Genomic DNA, 19,787 nt, shown 5'->3' with positions numbered 1-19,787 from the left:
GAGTACTTTTATGTTGCCCTTATGTGGATTTTGGAGCTTCAAAATTTTGGCACCCATTCACTTGCATTGTATGGATCTACAGAGCGGATATATTTTGAGTTCAGCAGATGAAACAAAGTCATACACATCTGGGATGGCATGAGGGTGAGTAAATGAGACATTTGGGGTGATCTAGCCCTTTAAAAGTAAGGATGTGCATGAGTAATTGATTAATCGAATACTCAGTTCAGCTTTAAATATTCAACAATACTTGAATATTGCACTTTGATTTTCCTTTGTCTTTGCCTGGCCTGGGCAACAATGAAACTGCTTCTCTCACCTAAGTCTTGCCATTACAAAAATAACATTTTAATTATTATAAGTGCTTGTATTGCTTCAGAAGACTTGGAATGCATGTCTCTAAGTGTCAGTGCAAAAAAAAAGATGTTTTTATGCATAGTGCTAATTTCTTCATAAGAAAGATGAGTTCAGTGGTAAAAGGTTGAACTTACATTCTTAATTTCAAGTAATTGATTACTCGTTTTACACGTTAGAGTACTCAATAACAAACTTACTTGAAATGCCTATTCCACTCTAAAAGGTATCGCAGAGTGGTTGATTGTGGAAAAAATGATAGTAGGTTCCAAAGTTAGTTTTTTAAAGAGGTTTAAAGAAGACATTTGTTTTACTACACTCACATAGGAAGCATAAACACTGAATGTCACTTCAAAAAGGCAATGTGTACTGGCTATGGTTGGTTTGTTCTGCTGTGCAAATTAGCATCTATGTAAGCAGTCAACAACATACTCTATAGTATTGTAACTGCATTTTCTAAGAGAGAAATGTATGTATATTTCTTATTTCCAATAATCCAGAAGACAACAATTGTTTATTTTAAAACGTAATTGACAGTTAATACTGATTTGACCTGCATAAAACCAATTTTTGGAAACAATGAGAGTTTTAAAAATTAAAAAAATATATTTCTATCAATTTCATTATATATTTATACATGACAAAAGACATTTAAATTACTGTATTCTTTTTTACATTGACAGATAAAGGAAGAGTTCTGACACTTATTCAAAAATATACTAAAATAGGAAAAAGCCAACAGTGACATATTTACAGTTACCAATCAACTGTGAGCTGTGCACTCCGTACAGTATGTAATTTGCTTACCAAATCTACCTGAGTGCGTAACTGCACTAGATTACTGAATAGAAAATAGTTTTACATCCATCTTAAGAAGTTGCATGGTGGGTTTTGTGTTCTTAAAATCCATTTTCAGCACTGTTGAGTGTTTTGAGTGGTTATCACTGTGTAGACTCCACTGTTCTTTGGATATGAGACACTTCCAGCACTGGCGTTAGCAGCTGGAACGCATCCTGGATATATGATGCACTGTTTGAAGCCTTAAAATGAAATATAAAGTGAAAGGGAACTTGTTAATACTCATGTGCAAACATGAAAAGGTCAAACACACATACAAGCATAAATTCATCAGACTATTGTAGTTCAGCAGAAACTTTAAGCAGGCCGAGAACAGACATACAGGTGCATCTCAATAAATTAGAATGTCGTGGAAAAGTTCATTTATTTCAGTAATTCAACTCAAATTGTGAAACTTGTGTATTAAATAAATTCAATGCACACAGACTGAAGTAGTTTAAGTCTTTGGTTCTTTTAATTGTGATGATTTTGGCTCACATTTAACAAAAACCCACCAATTCACTATCTCAAAAAATTAGAATATGGTGACATGCCAATCAGCTAATCAACTCAAAACACCTGCAAAGGTTTCCTGAGCCTTCAAAATGGTCTCTCAGTTTGGTTCACTAGGCTACACAATCATGGGGAAGACTGCTGATCTGACAGTTGTCCAGAAGACAATCATTGACACCCTTCACAAGGAGGGTAAGCCACAAACATTCATTGCCAAAGAAGCTGGCTGTTCACAGAGTGCTGTATCCAAGCATGTTAACAGAAAGTTGAGTGGAAGGAAAAAGTGTGGAAGAAAAATATGCACAACCAACCAAGAGAACCGCAGCCTAATGAGGACTGTCAAGCAAAATCGATTCAAGAATTTGGGTGAACTTCACAAGGAATGGACTGAAGCTGGGGTCAAGGCATCAAGAGCCACCACACACAGACATGTCAAGGAATTTGGCTACAGTTGTCGAATTCCTCTTGTTAAGCCACTCCTGAACCACAGACAACGTCAGAGGCGTCTTACCTGGGCTAAGGAGAAGAACTGGACTGTTGCCAAGTGGTCCAAAGTCCTCTTTTCAGATGAGAGCAAGTTTTGTATTTCATTTGGAAACCAAGGTCCTAGAGTCTGGAGGAAGGGTGGAGAAGCTCATAGCCCAAGTTGCTTGAAGTCCAGTGTTAAGTTTCCACAGTCTGTGATGATTTGGGATGCAATGTCATCTGCTGGTGTTGGTCCATTGTGTTTTTTGAAAACCAAAGTCACTGCACATGTTTACCAAGAAATTTTGGAGCACTTCATGCTTCCTTCTGCTGACCAGCTTTTTAAAGATTCTGATTTCATTTTCCAGCAGGATTTGGAACCTGCCCACACTGCCAAAAGCACCAAAAGTTGGTTAAATGACCATGGTGTTGGTGTGCTTGACTGGCCAGCAAACTCACCAGACCTGAACCCCATAGAGAATCTATGGGGTATTGTCAAGAGGAAAATGAGAAACAAGAGACCAAAAAATGCAGATGAGCTGAAGGCCACTGTCAAAGAAACCTGGGCTTCCATACCACCTCAGCAGTGCCACAAACTGATCACCTTCTAGGCAGTAATTAAAGCAAAAGGAGCCCCTACCAAGTATTGAGTACATATACAGTAAATGAACATACTTTCCAGAAGGCCAACAATTCACTAAAAATGTTTTTTTTTTTATTGGTCTTATGATGTATTAATTTTTTGAGATAGTGAATTGGTGGGTTTTTGTTAAATGTGAGCCAAAATCATCACAATTAAAAGAACCAAAGACTTAAACTACTTCAGTCTGTGTGCATTGAATTTATTTAATACACAAGTTTCACAATTTGAGTTGAATTATTGAAATAAATGAACTTTTCCACGACATTCTAATTTATTGAGATGCACCTGTACTAGAGACAAACCTCCAGAAAAACACTGGTGATAAGTGGATTGAGAACCTCTCCCTTTTCGTTTGCCTGAGAAACAAACATTTACACTTAGAGGCATGCAAAAATGTACCAGCTTCAATATAATTATCATACACATTTAAAACATAATTAAGGATTATCTGCTGACTGAATGCATATGGACACAGGTAAGGAGCTTTCTTACCCCAATGGTAGTCAAACAAGATGTGAACTTTTTGGATAGTAGTGATATCTCTTTGCAAATAATGATGGTAACTCTAAAAGTGAAAAACATCAGATGAATTTTTCAAAATGCCACATGGAGCACCATCCTTGATTTTGCAGAAAGACATTGTCATAACTCACTGCGATAAGACGTTGGCTTGTTCTGCAGCTGTCACCTCCTCAGTATTACAGTGAAGCAGCATTTCAGCTGTTTTGTGGAACTGCTCTATGGATCTGGCTGTGAACTCAGCCAGGCTTGTAATGGCAAACAAATGGGCCTTCTATAAAGACACATGAATCGAATGATTCAAACGCATTGCAAATATTCATTATTTACATACAGTAAATACTGTATTTAACCTAAAATTATGCAAGGATTGTTCAAAAATATGTAGTACATTTTGGATAACTGGAGTGTCAGACCTCAATGCTGCATTTTGCCACTGCTGTTTCCTACTCTTTCTCCTCCTGTGAGTTTTCACTTTGTAGCTTCATGTTTGTGATATGGTTGAATGCGTTCTTTCTGGCCTGTGTAAATATTATAAAGTGTAAATGTTTTGACACATAAGAAATTCGAACAGTAAGATTAAAATGCTTAAAAGATACCTTGCAAAGTTTGTCTGCTGATGTGGATATGTGTAATCTTTTAAGAACATCTGTTAGTTCCTTTACGAAATCTTCTCCATCATCACCTGAGAATATCAATAAAGATTTATTCATTTTTCAGTGTTCTTTATTTTACATTTTTCAGGGTTCCCATACTTTTTTGACCAATGAATTTCATTGACTTTAACATGCTCTTTCCAGTCTTTTGTGATTACTGGATAAGGATTTTTTTTTTTACTGATTTGTTAATGTATCATTCAGACTAAATAATGAACTGGTTCAGCCAGTTTATCTATAAGAACCGACTCACAAATGTACATTCACAATAGAAATTTCTATGACTTTTCCAGGCCTGGACAACACCATTTTAAAACATTTCCAGGTTTTCCCTGACTGTGGAAACTCTGAATGTTCTTTCCAACCATTTCAATGGTTATGATCCTATTTTAGTGTTTACCTTTTGTATCATCCTCCACCTCATCATCAAACTCCATGAGGTAAAAGGGCTCTTTAATCTCTTGTATTTCTTCTCTTAGTTTAGCTAACTCCTCACCGGACAGAGTGGTCAACACCGATTTCACCTGCACTCAAACAAAACACTAGACGAGTTCAAAACCTCACACCACATCTGCAGTACCTTCATGTAGTTAACAGCTTTATATAGTATTGTCTACATTGTTTTTCATTTCTATAGGAAATGTCTATAGATTAGATTGATTAAATTGAATTTGTTATTTTCAGAGCAATAGCTTCACTTTTTTGTGAAGTGCAAGTTCTATTGACCTTAGCTTCACTTTCTCTAGAGAGGATCTCCAAAGCCTCCAGGTGTGACAGCCCTTCAAACTCATCAAACAACATCCCATAATGAGCCTTCCTGTCTGTTTCCGAAGTTAAGTTTTCACCTGTCTGTTGCTCCTCACGCTCCTTTGCCTCTCTTAAGACCTTTGAGAGATGAAAAATTGATTTAGAGCAGTTTCATTCAACAGCAGAATCCAAGTGTAGATTGGGCAGGATGAGACACTTGTTCAGGTAAAGGTTGGCATCAACTTCAGGGAATATATTCAATATCATCAGGACAGACAGTCATAATAAACTACGCTAGTTGTCCAGAGACAATATATTCAGAATATAATATGACATTAGCAAATGAAAACAGTTATTCAACGCAATATTTATTCAAAATTCACTAAAACAGAAAATGCTCATTGACAAGACTGTTGGTAGATTTTGAGTGGAGGAACACAAGATGGAACAACCACTACTTTTGAAAGGCTAAGCAGGCACATTGTTTTTTTGTTTTTTTTGCCGATGTCCATCATTACAAAATTATCACAGATGCCTGTTCGATCACTAGATTATGCACCTGTGACAGTGTTGTGTTTCTGATCATCAGCCCCTTTGTTTTCTTAAAGCCAGGATCTCCCTCTGCTATCACATCCATAGTCTTCTTCCCAATAAACTCCAATGCATCCAGACCACCTGTTATTACCGTTTTACCCTGGCCAATACAAATAATAATACAGAATAAACTAGATAGGTAAAGTTTGTCAGGGCAAACTTTGACATTGGCTTGACAAAACCTTGTCTAAGTTTAAAAAAAAAAAAAAAAGGTTTGAAGATACAGACAGACAAGCCCAGATGGAATCTGCACAAGCAGAACCCTGCAGACAACACTTCTAAGATTTCCGCAGAATTGCAACATCTGTCATTCATAAAAGTTCTATGCATTCCCAAATCCCTTGAATATTTGTTCATGAAATATTTTGGCTAATTTCAGGATGGGTTTAGCTACCAATAAGAGTATAGTTCTCTCAGGTCCATTTATTATATTTTGCTATGTTTATATCCCTTCTGCAGACTTAACATTTTGTACAGAAAACTAAAAACAAAAACAAAAAAATAATAATAACATTATATATATATATTTTGATTCCATATGGGCCTGCAGATAGATCATCAATGCAAGAAAGAGAGAGACAGACAGTTAAAGCAGGTAAAAGGCCTTGTTTACATTTGAATTGTTTGTCAGTTGGAATTTGAATAGTCTTGGCCCGTTTGAACATTCCGTTAAAGGTGCTGTAAGTGATTTTAACAATTCTGGAACTTTCAGCAAGCAACGATAGCAAAATAGCATTCGCAAACTGTAACAACCGTCAAACTAACCGCTGCCATTTTTTCCCCCACTGTTTACAGAGACTATAGCGCAGTCACAGAAAACGGTCTGATATTTCATTACACCTATTTCATTAATATCTATCAGGGAACAGGGAAATTTTCTGCTGGTCATTTCATAAAATAAATCTCCTACAGCACCCTTTATTATTTTTAATTGCCGACTGTGTGAAAACCATCATTCTGACCAAGTGAAGTCAAGTCAAATGTATTTGTATACTGCATTTGAAAACACATATCGTTTCAAAGTAGTTTTACAGAAAATTATGCTGCAACAAAAATATATGCTATTAAAGTCCTCAATGAGCGGTTATAATGAATAACCTTAAAAAGCATGCCTTAAAAATGATAGTCTTTAGGCCCCCAGTGAGCAAGCCAAAGGCGACTGTCGCAAGGAACATGAAATGTTTAAACTAAAAGGATTTTGTTCGAACTATAAAATTAATAAGTGTCTACGAATTCCATCCCAAATTGTTTGCAGAAGTGCACGTATATGCCGTGTCCATCCAATATAATACCAAACTTTACTACTGTTATTACTGCTTGTTGCTACTGTGATTGTTGACAGTCAGTGATCAGTTAGAAGTCATAGCAACCCGAGTCAGAAAAGTCAGAGGGTCTGTGCCTTGGAGTTAAAATCAGAAATTTTGGTCTTTGTTTAGGGATTTTGAAAAGTATGTTGCTTTGTCAAGCCAACATAATTATACAAATATACAGTATACACATGTATAAAATAATAGTATATAAGGAAATATCTCTATGAAAATAAAATACAAATAAATTACAGCCTATAAAACATGCGTCATGGTACCATTCATAATAACTTAATGGCATTATTCGATGACAATAATCATGAAATAAATAGATCATAAAATTCACTTCAGTTTTAACATAATCTAACCTATATTTAGTTTGCTTACCGTACTCTGAACTACACTGGTTAAAGAGGAGATCATTCCCATAGCACCACCCATTCCATAAGACCTCTCCCCTTCCTCTTTATTTGCCTCACTGCTGGTTGATCCTGCAGGCAGATGGCAGAAACATCAGTCGGCTGACCCCATTAGATCACCAGTAACAACTTTAAGTACAAGATCAAGTACTTTCCATTACCATCAGTTTTTTCTTCCTTGTCCACTTGAGCAGAAAGCTCCTCGGGACTTGGGATTCCAAGAGACGTCTCTGCCTTCTCAGTGGCCTGTGACAATCCTTGGCCTTAGCCAATGAAAGAACAGTATCAGTCTCTGTAATACATATACTGAGCTGCTGGCTACAGAACCTGAATGTGAGGAGGATTTTGTCAGTACAGTTATAGTAAGCTACAGAATAGCAATTGTGTCACATACCCACAGTAGCCACAGTGGCAGTAGTAGTGGACAGGATAGACTTTCCCCAGCTGCCCCAGTAACCCCACCCTCCTTGGGAAACAGTGGTCTCCATGGAGGACTGATGTAGGACAAAAACAGACACAGTTACGTTGGTCGGGATGCTCAAACACAGCACTGATTTGATACTGCCACAGAGCCACAGTTTTACACATTTCAGAGAAATAAACCTACAAATGGTTTACTTATAATTTCCTCAGCTCAGCATATTAAGCTTGCCAAGTATTTTAACATTGAAAATTGACACACTTCCCCTTTAGAAACGTTTTATCGTACAACACTGGCACACACATTTCAACATGGTCGGTGAAATTTACTAGCCCTTGCCCTATACACCTAGTCTTGAACTAAATAAAAAGTCATTTTTATTGTTAATAATTTCAGAAAGGGTATACAAAATTTCAGAACTAAAAGCCTACTTTTGCATAATTTTCTGCTGGTTTTGGTGTCTCTGGGATCTTCTGGTCCTCATGTGGAGGTTTGTGTTCTGGTCTCCTCCTGGTCTTACGGTTTGGAGCTACATCAATTGAGCTGTCACTCAGAGTATCAGCGGAGGGCTCTTTTGGCTCCATTGATTTGTCTGTTTGGTCACTTGTGGAGTTTTCGTTGTCTGACATCTTACCACATTACAATCTCATCTTGACGTGGTTAAACAAATAGCTCATTACTTAATTATCTTAATGGAATAGTCAGGGTTTAATACAAGTTTAGCTCAATCAACCTCCTTTTCTTAAAAAAAAAAAAAAAAAAAAAAAAAAAAGCAAATCTCTGGGTTCCAGATAGGCACTTTCAATGGAAGTGAATGGGGGCAAAATTAACATTAAAATACTTTTTCAAAAGTATAGCCACAAGACGTAAACAATGTGTGTTAACATGCTTTCAGTGTGATGTAATCACTTACTAACCTTTTCTGTGTAGTTAGTTATATCCAATTTTACAGCTTATCATCGTTATCATGACGACATAAGTGTAAACCCTGCAATCCTAATTTTGTAGTCTGCCACAAAAATGACAATTTAAACAATCTTATAGCTCAAATTATACACAAGTCTTAACAAAAGAATTAAAGTGCTTTTTATACAATTATAAGCTTCACATTTCAGCCTTTAAACTTTCCAAAAATTGGCCCCATTCACTTTCATTGTGCCTCACTGTAACTGCCATTTTATTGCCTTTCTTTTTTTTTTTTTTTTTTAAGAAAAAGAGGGGAGCGGGGCCTGGGTAGCTCAACGAGTATTGATGCTGACTACTACACCATCATTGAGTGACTCCAGCCAGGTCTTCTAAGCAACCAAATTGGCCCGGTTGCTAGGAAGGGTAGAGTCACATGGGGTAACCTCCTCGTGGTCACTATAATGCGGTTCTCGCTCTCGGTGGGGCATGTGGCGAGTTGTGCGTGGATGCCGCAGAGAATATAGTGATGCCTCCACACAGATCTCCACAGTAACACGCTCAACAAGCCACGTGATAAGATGCGTGGATTGACGGTCTCAGACACGGAGGCAACTGAGATTCGTCCTCCACCACCCAGATTGAGGCGAGTCACTACGCCACCACAAGGACCTAGAGCGCATTGGGAATTGGGCATTCCAAATCGGGGAGAAAATCCACAACAAAAAACAAAAAAAAAAGAATGTCAAAATTAATTTTTGTAGTTATCAACATTAAACCACAAATGCTGTCGACTGAGCTTAACTTGTGTTGAACCCAGAATATTCCTTTAATGGCAAAGGAAAGCTGTATGAAATGAAAATCAACGCATTCTAGACTGGGTTCAATCCAGCACAAAGTTAAAAAAAAAAAAAAAAAAAAAAAAAAAAAAATATGGTGAACCCACTAGACAGGTTGACTGTTTTAGAGATCACAAAACATTGCTAAACTAAGTGCTCAGGCTAAACATTTGGTTGCCTAACAAAATATGAAGACTCGAGACACAAATCATACTTACATGAACCATAAAACGTAAACTGTTATAATTGAAGCTGGAGTACAAGTGGCAAAATAAACCAAATTACATCTGTCTGTCACATAAGTGTCACTGTACTGTACTGCATGTAAAGCTAAGCTAACTTTCATCAGCAATAGTTTTAAGTGAGCTTAATATTGTAAAAAACCATTCTAAGGGAGACGTTTTTTGAGTAAATAAGGATAACTATGACATAGCCAGCCTCTCTTCGACACTCCTCTATCAGGAAGCCACGTCACTGGACGACTTCTTCTTCTATTTATTGGCAGATCACACTTATTAGTGCATTACCGCCACCTGCTGACAGCTTGGATCAGAAACTCAAATCTTCTCATCTCTACCCCTCATTCGTTTATATCTTTTTTCCACCGATAATTTAAATCACCACTTATACGACCATTCTACAACTTCATTTAATGCCTTTTGCATTTACTGCACGCTGTATTTATTATTTCTTTCTCTGTACCACAGTGCTCCATCATCTGCAGCGATATTCCAATGCTTTTGTCTACTTTTCGAAGACGTCATTAATCATTATTATAAATAGCACTGGACATATTACACTTCCTTGAGGGGTGTCATGCATTTTCTACAACACCACTAGATGATATGGAATCTCCTACTCTCAATTTTATCGTTCTCTGTTTAAGAAAATCAGTAATCCAGTTAAACATCCTGCCACCTATCCCCAGTTGCTCCAGTTTCACCAGCAGACCCTCTCTCCATAGCATATCATACGCTTTTTCTATGTCAAAGAATACTGCTACTACTGACTCATTATTTGTTAAGGCTTTCTTGACATCTGCCTCTAGACACATGACGGGATCCATTGTTCCTCTTCCAATCCTAAACCCACTCTGGTCAGGTGAAAATTTCCCCTCTTTCTCTAGATAGTACATTAATCTATCCGTTATCATTCTCTCCATTAATTTACCCATATGTGATGTGAGAGCTATTGGTCTGTAATTTAGTGGTATACCTGTGTCTTTCCCTGGCTTCCTTATTGGCAGACCACTGCTTATTTCCAATTTGGGGTAATGTTCCCATCTTCCAGACTTTATTGTAGAATGCTAAAATCACCTTCAATGCATTATCACTTAAATGTTTGAGCATACTGTAACTTGTAATCTCATCCTGACCTGGGGTTGACATTTTCATTCTTCTCAAGGTTCATCTTAACCCAGGCATTTCAAATGGAACATCCAATAGATTGTCCTTAGCTTCTCATCCATTAATCTCATTTATATATATATATAGTATATATATATATTTAGATATTTATATATATATATATATATATATATATATATATATATATATATATATATAATTATTATAATAATTATTATTGCCATAATCAAGAAGCATACAATGAGAATTGTACATTCAGATGTTTGAGAAAAAAAAAAATAAATAAATAAATAAAAACGATGCTGAACAGGTGCCAGAGTACAATGAAATAAATAAAGAGGAAAAGGGTGCCACTTATGTAACAATATCATACTTGCTTACAATACTGTAGGCTCTAATTGCCTTTTTACCTTTACATTTGTAAAGAACATTACAATATTGTTTAAAATCATTTTCAAAGTGAAAAAAAATTTGGTTTGGAGTCAGACAGGAAATTCTCTCATTGTATCTTCCCTTTCCCTCCTACTCTATGTCACTGGACTGGCTGTGGATTGTTTTTCCCGTTAAAATCTCTCGCTTCCATTGAGGAATGTAAAACGATGACAAGATGTTATTTCGCCATCTGTTGTTTGGAGGCTGCACTTACAGTTATGTATACAGAAAGAAATAGTTCACCAAAAAAATGACAATTCTCTCATCATTTACTCACTCTCATACCATTCCAGATGTGTATGACTTTTTTTTTTCTTCTGCTGAACACAAGTGAAGATTTTTAGAAGAATATTTCAGCTCTGTAGATCCTCACAATGCAAGTGAACGGTGACCAAAACTTTGAAGCTCCAACAATCACATAATGGCAGCAGAAAATAAATAATCCATAGGACTCCAGTGGTTTAATCCATGTCTTCAGAAGAAATCTTATCAATTTTGGGTGAGAACAGGCCAGTAATCGAGCTGGAAAACATGATCACCAAGGAGACTGCTAATGTCAAGATTTACCCTGAACAATAAGTTATATTTTGGTCTCCGAAATGGTTGAGCACACCGACCGGAAAAACAAAGTATATCCGAGCCATAAAGGCATAGTTCACCCAAAAATTTAAATACTGGTATCATTTATTCAGCCTCATGTCACTCCAAACCTGTATGACTTTCTTCTGTGGAACACAAATTTGTAACAGAATACGTTACAAATTACATTTTACAGCATGTATTCTGTAATCTGTAGTGGAATACATTTCAAAAGTAACCCCCCAACCCTGTTTATAATTAAGTATTCTTTTTTGGGATTTGTATTTTATTCGAGTGCAATTTAAATGGAATACTTGTTGTACTTTCATTTTACTGGATTGAAGCTGTCTTTTCACTGCATCCAACAAATGACAGACCAGTGGTCAGTCATTTCAAATGGAGTGTCGCACGGCGGCTGTGTGGAGTTCTGACTATCTGCAGAGGCGGAATTTCGGAGCTGATTTGAACTTCGGATATGTTGAAATATTTGTGTGACTAGACCATATATGACTGCCCAATTGAATGTGATGTAATCATGCAAAACTATGAGCATGAAGTGAGAATCACTAAAGGTTTTTGTTCTAAACTTTATTCGAAATGCCTCTTACATCTACAGATTGGAGAGTTATGAAGTAAAAACTTATCATTCATGTTGCAAATATATATTTATATATATATATATATATATATATAAACAAAAGGCTTTTGTAATTAAATGTGTACATGTCATTTATTTCTACACTTGCCTTCATATTTAAATCATTATTTATGATCCTACTCCCTATTTGCCGATATATTATTGTTGTTGTTGTTCTTGCCTGCTCTTTAGGACTTTGTATCGCATATGCAACACTATATCAGTTGAGCTACCGCACAATTTGATCACACTTAAACAAGCTTGTAAATGTAATTAATTATGTAATGCAAACGTTAAAATGAGTCATGCGCTATAGTAAAAGTGTTTATATGTCGTAAGATAGCATTGTGTGAGGAACAGAGAAAAAAGTAAGTGTTTATGAACTGATAATCTGCTGTTTTACTCGTGATTTGTGTGAAAGGGGATAAAAGTCATTGTTTTTTTGTGCCTCTAGTGTTCATTCCACCAGGTAATTGCCATGTTACGTACAACAGGCCACATAAAAATCATTTTGCAAAATGTAGTTATTGTAACATGATTCTTTGACCAGGTTGCGAATGCCACTGGGGGAGAAATACAGTCGGAGACAGTAAAAAGGCGTATTAACAAACCAATCGAGTTAAAAAACATCCTCTCTCATACAATCTCCTTTCTTGATTTCATTCTAGCTAGGAAAAAAGTTACTTTTTACTTTTTTAATACTTAAGTACAATTTAATGTGAATACTTTTATACTTTCACTCAAGTATGTTTTTGGCTAGATACTTGGACTTTTAACTGAGTAAAATTTTTCACTCAGTATCCATACTTTCAATTAAGTATAATTTCTGAGTACTTTTTACACCCCTGATACTGCCTAACATCTCCTTTTGTGTTCCCAGGAAGAAAGGAAGTCATACGAGATTGCAAAACATGGGTGATTAAATGATGACAGAATTTTCATTTTGGGGTGAACAATCCCTTTATTGTAAGATTTGTTATTTTATTGTCTTTTGTGTAAGCATATTTAAACATATTTTTTACATATAATAGTTTAATTTCTACACATAACAGGAATTTTACAACCCATTACAAAATGTACAGCTTCGACTTGCTGCTGCAACGTCATGATATTTTTGCGCGTATTTCAGTAAACCTGAATTTTTTATTGAATAAGGGAAGATGAAGTATCATCCTATCATTGAGAACTTATTTTTATGACATAGGGCAGAAGTTAAGACAAATGTAGTTCGTTCCCGTTATGAAAAAACAATAAAAAGTCATGCAGGGCTCAAAGACTTCACTGAAATTCAAAGCCCGTTGAAAAACTACAAACTCCAGAAATCCACCTCGAATCTGATTGGCTGGCGTCACTCTGTTGTGTGTTGTTGTCGTCGGTGATTGGTGCACCGATGTGGTCGTCGATAAGACTTTATGTTCTCACGCAGTGCGCATCAGAAACGAAATGGCTGAAGAAGAGGTCGAGCAAACTTCTGGAATTCTTCAGGAGATTTTCACATCACCTCTGAACATAAGCTTGCTATGTCTCTGTTTATTCCTGTTATACAAAATCGTCCGCGGAGACAAGCCTACAGACTTGGGCCAGTTTGAGGAGCCGTTACCTAAACTTAAGAAACGAGATTTTACTTTAACAGAACTGCAGGAGTACGATGGGTTGAAAAACTCGAGGATCCTGATGGCTATCAACGGGAAAGTGTTTGACGTGACAAGAGGGAAGAAGTTCTACGGGCCCGGTAATACACGACCTAGTTCAATCTCAGAGTTATCTCCAGTGATTTATCAAAACCATGCGGATTAACTGCTTTCTTGCATTCCTTAGTATCTGCGATACGTTTAATGGTGTCATTGTTTTTAACTCATCATTCTTGTATTTTAATTAAAATAATCATCAGTTAATTTATCCACTTCATTTCAGCCACGCCCCATGTTCACTTCCCTTTTAAGTTACACATTTAAATATTAATATAGAGTAATAAATACCATAAAAATAAAAAGATACTTTCTGGAGATCCTTCAGACACTATTGGGTCAGTAATCCCATCATAAAGAAAAGGCTTTGAGACAAATGAAATATATCTTAAAGGGATAGTTCACCCAAAAATGACATTTCTCTCAATGTTTACTCACCCGCATGCCATCTCACAAGTGTTTGACTTTCTTTTTTCTGCTAAATACAAACAAAGATTTTTAGAGGAATATCTCAGCTCTGTAGGTCCATACAGTGCAAGTGAATGGTGACCAGACATTTGAAGCTCCAAAAAGCACATAAAGGCAGCATAAAATTAATCCATACAACTTCAGTGGTTTAATCCATGTCTTCTGATGCGATCCAGTCGGTTTTGGGTGAGAACAAATCAAAATATAACTCTTTTTTTCACAGTACATCTTGCTATTGCAGTCTCTATGCACAATCATGATTTCAAGATTGACACATCATAGTGCTTGACGTATGTGCAGAGTGCTAAATGACACTAGGAAGTGTAATAAAGCTTGCAGTCATGATCGCCAAGGAGACTGCTGTTGTGAAGATTTATAGTGAAAAAGGAGTTTGCTCTGTTCTCATCCAAAAACAATTGGATCGCTTCAGAAGACACAGTTTAAACCACTGGAGTCGTATGGATTACTTTTATGCTGCCTTTGTGTGCTTTTTGGATCTTCAAAGTTTTGGTCACCATTCACTTTAATTGTATGGACCTGCAGAGCTGAGATATTCTTCTAAAAATCTTCATTTGTGTTCTGCAGATGAAAGAAAGTCATACACATCTGGGACAGCATGAGCGTGAGTAAATGATGAGAGAGTTTTCAGCTTTGGGTGAACTATCCCTTTAGTTCAAATATGGGATATTTGAGGCTCTTTTAAAAGGGTTCTGCCAGTGTTGCAGCTTAGGAACCCCAAATGGTGCTTTTCATTTTTACAGTAATTCACTGTAATTGAGATTTCATGCAACCTTCTTTAATCTTGTTCTAACGTTTTTGTTCAACAACATCTGTGCTTCTGTGTTTCCACGTGTGCCTTTTGTGCACACTTTGGCAATGCCAAAACTGCATGTCATCAGTGAATGATTAACTTATCTCGGACAAAGGTCGGGGATGACGAGATACTTCAGATGTCGACTGTCTGATTCATTCAAGCACTATTTGTTGATTCTACTTAATTTGCATTCCTATCAAAATGATAAATTTGTGAAGAGCTCAGATGTTGAAAGGGCCCTGCTTGTTCTACATACTCACTCTGTTCACTTTTAGAGGGCCCTTATGGGGTCTTTGCAGGCCGGGATGCCTCCAGAGGGTTGGCCACATTCTGTTTGGAGAAGGAGGCCTTGAAAGACACTCATGATGATCTTTCAGATCTCAATGCCGTACAGCAGGAGAGCCTGAGAGAGTGGGAGACCCAGTTTGAACGTGAGTTGAAGGACAACTTTTTTCTTTCCTCAGCGCCCAGTGAGTTTTGCAATTGACATCTTGTAAAAAAGCAGTCATAGGGGGTTGCAGTTTGTTGTCAACAACTCATTCTCACTTGTGAATTGCTGTATCAAGCAAGCTATCCTTATTCTTTATCCGCGCTGAAACGCAAATATTTTCGTAAATATCCGTAATTTTCACATAAATGAAAAATACTGAGAAAGTGTTTTTTTTTTTTTTCTCCACAGAGAAATATGATTATGTTGGGAAGCTTCTTAAACCTGGAGAAGAACCGACAGAGTACACAGATGATGAGGAAGTCAAGGACAAGAAGAAGGATTAGAACATGCAGATCACAGGATGGACCCAAACCTAGTTCTTCCCATCCGTGCTTATGTGACCTAGCTTTGTTCCAGTCACACTTGCCGATAGCTCGGTTTGACTTTTTTGTCTGAAACTCCATGTAATTTCAGATGCACCACCATGACCTTAAAAAGCATGTCTTAAGTTTATAGACAGAATTTCATATCACTGTTGTCTTTAAAGTAATGTAGTACATGTTATTGCTGCAGCAACTGTGACTTATAATGTAATTTGTAGTTATTCAAGGGTAAATATATGCTTCAGGAATATATATGGCTTGCTGTTAATATGGAACACAATTCTCACTCTTTTTATTTTGATTGTTGATCAGCTGTTTTATCTAACAAGAGAACATTTAAACCAAAAAATGACATCAAGATACACTTCAGAATATTTTGTGAGGAATTTTAAAAGAGCATCAGATGACATGTAGATGAGGAGATCTCACTCAAGGGTGCTTGATGGACCAGTTTCACGGATACAGATCAAGACTAAATGCATACTAAAGTGGGATTTCAATAGGCAATCAGTGAGATCATCATATGCTAGTCTTAATATGTGCTCAGGAAACATTTACATAGATGTAACATTCCATGAGATTATGTTTTTGACCAACTGAAGTATTTGTAAAAGACGTTTTTGTTCATACTGTTCATTATTAAAGAACATGACTTATTAACATAATGTATTTTTTGTACATTGGTCCAAAGTTAAGCTTTCTTTTTTTGTGAAAAAAAAAATAAAAAAAATACAAAAATGTATTTGTTGATTTTCTTAACAAGTATCTTTAAACTTTCCATGAATTTTACTGATTGCTGGTGGTAACACATGAACTGTTACGGTGAACGTGATTTTGCCAGGTTGGACATATTCATAACATCTGTTGTTGGTCCTGGAAGAATGCTCCTGTCAAGCAGTAATTGTAACCCTAGTAAATAGTAATGATAATCTACCCCTATAATCAGAGGGAAATGTCAGGTTAACAGGAATGTTGTTCAAGCCCCAACCCTGAAAAACCTGAAACCCTGAAAGCTGAATTGTTGATTCCAAGACCAACAAAAGTTTTTCGTCCTACTTTGAAAAATCATGGTTACTGAAACTTTTTTTTAACAATAGAAATATATATGGGGCCTGGGTAGCTCAGCGAGTATTGACGCTGACTACCACCACTGGAGTCGCGAGTTCGAATCCAGGGCGTGCTGAGTGACTCCAGCCAGGTTTCCTAAGCAACCAAATTGGCCCAGTTGCTAGGGAGGGTAGAGTCACATGGGGTAACCTCATGGTTGCGATTAGTGGTTCTTGCTCTTAGTGGGGTGCGAGGTAAATTGTGCGTGGATTGTGGAGAGTAGCATGAGTCTCCACATGCTGCGAGTCTCCGCGGTGTCATGCACAATGAGTCACGTGATAAGATGCGCGGATTGACTGTCTCAGAAGCGGAGGCAACTGAGACTTGTCCTCCGCCACACGGATTGAGGTGAGTAACCGCGCCAGGACCTAGTAAGTAGTGGGAATTGGGCATTCCAAAATTGGGGAGAAAAGGGGATAAATAAATAATAATAAAAATACAATAGAAATATACATTCAAAAGTGGCAATTCAAATGTTAATTAATAAACAGTAAAGCAAGGTACATATTGTACCAGGGTCAAAAATTAATGGGGGCTTGGGGCAAAATGCCCTTGAAATTCAAAATGTTGTTATCACAAAATGACTTGATGCTGATTTAAATTTATGAGTTACAACCTTACTGAATTCATTTGGAATTTATATTAATACGTTGACTACAATTATTTTACATAAAGTGTGGCCATCCTGACACTTGTTACGAAAATAATGTATTTTTTATTTTTTTATTATTACATTTGAACTTAAATAAAACACAAGGGTAACAACCCACAGCAAGTAAGTGGTTAAACTAACTTTAAGAGTGTAACAAGACAGTAATGATGGCTCCTTTTTATACACACGAAAGAAAATATTACAACATTACAATATTACGTTCCTAAAATTCAGTACAGGGTTAACTATAAACCACTTCTCATTAGACTGCACCAGTGTTTAGTCTACATGATATATTTGAGTATATTTAGTATTTATTTCCATGTTGAATCTGCTGCTCGCTGTCTTGCGTGCATGCGCGCATGTCTCTCACGCGCATTTCCGCTCGGTTCTTCGCCATTTTATTCCTGCCATTCAGTTCAAGGGTATTAGCACGCGCAGTTAGTGGAACCAAGACATCACCATGTATCGCTTCGCCAAGGCTGCTCTCAACCTCTCCGGTAAGATAAAAGCTTAGCAGAGCCATATCGCTTTTATTCGAGTTTTCAGCAATATGCTTATTATTAACGATGGCCTGTAAACTGGCAGTTTGTTGCCTATATGCTAAAGTGCTAGTTTAGATGAGACACATCCGTGGTTAGGCTTCCTACATGTTTGCACACATTAATTTAATGTATTGGGACGTTTTCGCCCTAAAGAATTTGTACGACTTTTAAAACGGTTAATATCTTCATTGAGTTGTCATATAGGTACTTGAAACTGTCAACAGATTACCCATACAGCTGATACTAATGATAAAAGTAATATAGTAAATGCTAATAGCACTGATTGCAACTTTTATCTTTCATTCCCAAATTACCCCATTAACTCTAACAAACTAAAAATTGTCAATTATTTTCTAAGTTGCACTCCCATGTATGAACATGGAAAGGTCATTGTGTTTTGAGTTGACTCATAAATTCAGTGAATCTTGTTTGTGAATTGTATTGTATTAATGTTTTACGATTTGACTACTTAATTTTTTTCTTTGTAATAGGTCAAAGTGCCCGTCAGGTGGCTGTTCGTAACAACTCTACCTTATCCCAAGAATTTCATGCAAAATATGGAGCACCTCTGCTGATTGCAGGAGCCACTTTTTGCACAGCTGTTTGGGCATATGTAAGTGTCTGCAACACAATAGTCACATCAACTCTTTATGTAATAACTAATGTTTTATACATGTTTACATTATCTTTGCAGGTGATCACATCAACAGGCATCGCATGGAACCTGTCTCCTGTAGGCAAGGTGCAGCCCAAGGAATGGAAGGAGTAATGAACACAAAAAGAGTCCTGGGGAATTCTGAAATAACATTCTAAACTTTTCTGTTTTGAAAAATGAGCCCATTTTCACCTGATTCAGTCTTGGCATGTCTGTAAAAAATGTAATAAATTAATTATAAATCTTAAAGATTTGTCTTAGTTATTTCATGTCATGATGTGTTTAAAGAAATTGGCTCTGTGACATTTAGATCCGAAACCAATAATGTTGGACTGCAACAAAGTAAATTAAGATCATTTAAAATATAAGAGTTGGTGGTTTGATGTAAACCTACCTTACACACAAATCAAATATAAAACATGAAAGGAATAGTTCTCCTAAAAACAAAAATTATTTACTTCATGCTGTCCCAAACAAGTCGTTTCTTTCTTCTGCAGAACACAAAGATTTTTCAAATATGAGGTATTTTTGTCCATACAGTGCAAGTCAATGGGGTCCAAAACTTTCAAGCTCCAGAAAGGACATAAAGGCAATCTATGTCTTCTGAAGCGATGCGATAGCTTTGGGTGAGAAACACACCACAATTTAAAGGGATAGTTAACCCAAAATGACAATTCTCTTATTTTCTCACTCTTACTTCATCACAGATGTGTGTGACTTTCTTCCACAGAACACAAATTATGATTTTTAGAAGAATATTTCAGCTCTGTAGGTCCAAACAATGCAAGTGAATGGGAACCAAAACGAACTTTG

General features: G+C 36.6%; 3 protein-coding genes across 3 annotated transcripts; 2 read left to right on the top strand and 1 right to left on the bottom strand.

Moving 5' to 3' along the window:
* Window positions 1-628: 628 nt before the first annotated feature.
* LOC127430546 (protein FAM114A2-like) lies at window positions 629-9,687 on the bottom strand. Its single transcript, XM_051680366.1, is given in 14 exon segments — window positions 629-1,394; window positions 3,115-3,168; window positions 3,305-3,377; window positions 3,466-3,605; window positions 3,748-3,852; window positions 3,931-4,016; window positions 4,388-4,511; window positions 4,714-4,872; window positions 5,294-5,428; window positions 7,023-7,126; window positions 7,216-7,317; window positions 7,449-7,548; window positions 7,907-8,125; window positions 9,436-9,687. Coding segments are annotated over 13 exon segments (1,479 nt in total). The 5' UTR covers window positions 8,105-8,125; window positions 9,436-9,687; the 3' UTR covers window positions 629-1,295.
* A 3,950-nt stretch (window positions 9,688-13,637) lies between these two features.
* On the top strand, window positions 13,638-16,680 carry LOC127430548 (membrane-associated progesterone receptor component 1-like). The gene is made up of 3 exons (XM_051680368.1): window positions 13,638-13,964; window positions 15,478-15,633; window positions 15,882-16,680. The coding sequence occupies exons 1-3, from the start codon at window positions 13,676-13,678 to the stop codon at window positions 15,974-15,976; spliced, it is 540 nt and encodes a 179-aa protein (XP_051536328.1). The 5' UTR covers window positions 13,638-13,675; the 3' UTR covers window positions 15,977-16,680.
* A 1,450-nt stretch (window positions 16,681-18,130) lies between these two features.
* LOC127430549 (cytochrome c oxidase subunit 7B, mitochondrial-like) lies at window positions 18,131-19,223 on the top strand. Its single transcript, XM_051680369.1, has 3 exons — window positions 18,131-18,274; window positions 18,811-18,932; window positions 19,014-19,223. Exons 1-3 carry the CDS (start codon window positions 18,238-18,240, stop codon window positions 19,086-19,088), a joined length of 234 nt encoding a protein of 77 aa, XP_051536329.1. The 5' UTR covers window positions 18,131-18,237; the 3' UTR covers window positions 19,089-19,223.
* The last annotated feature ends 564 nt before the right edge of the window (window positions 19,224-19,787 follow it).

This window comes from Myxocyprinus asiaticus, chromosome 40 (assembly GCF_019703515.2).
Source record: "Myxocyprinus asiaticus isolate MX2 ecotype Aquarium Trade chromosome 40, UBuf_Myxa_2, whole genome shotgun sequence".
NCBI lineage: Eukaryota > Metazoa > Chordata > Actinopteri > Cypriniformes > Catostomidae > Myxocyprinus > Myxocyprinus asiaticus.
The sequence above is the reverse complement of the archived record's forward strand: the minus strand, read 5'-3'. Positions and strand labels throughout refer to the sequence as shown.

Excerpts from the sequence above, each read along its gene's own strand:
- LOC127430549 (XM_051680369.1), top strand. The coding sequence starts at position 18,238 with ATGTATCGCTTCGCCAAGGCTGCTCTCAACCTCTCCG. Across the intron at positions 18,275-18,810 it reads GGCTGCTCTCAACCTCTCCG|GTCAAAGTGCCCGTCAGGTG; the intron begins GTAAGATAAAAG and ends TCTTTGTAATAG. Across the intron at positions 18,933-19,013 it reads GCACAGCTGTTTGGGCATAT|GTGATCACATCAACAGGCAT; the intron begins GTAAGTGTCTGC and ends TTATCTTTGCAG.
- LOC127430548 (XM_051680368.1), top strand. The coding sequence starts at position 13,676 with ATGGCTGAAGAAGAGGTCGAGCAAACTTCTGGAATTCTTCAGGAGATT. Across the intron at positions 13,965-15,477 it reads GAAGAAGTTCTACGGGCCCG|AGGGCCCTTATGGGGTCTTT; the intron begins GTAATACACGAC and ends GTTCACTTTTAG. Across the intron at positions 15,634-15,881 it reads GTGGGAGACCCAGTTTGAAC|AGAAATATGATTATGTTGGG; the intron begins GTGAGTTGAAGG and ends TTTTCTCCACAG.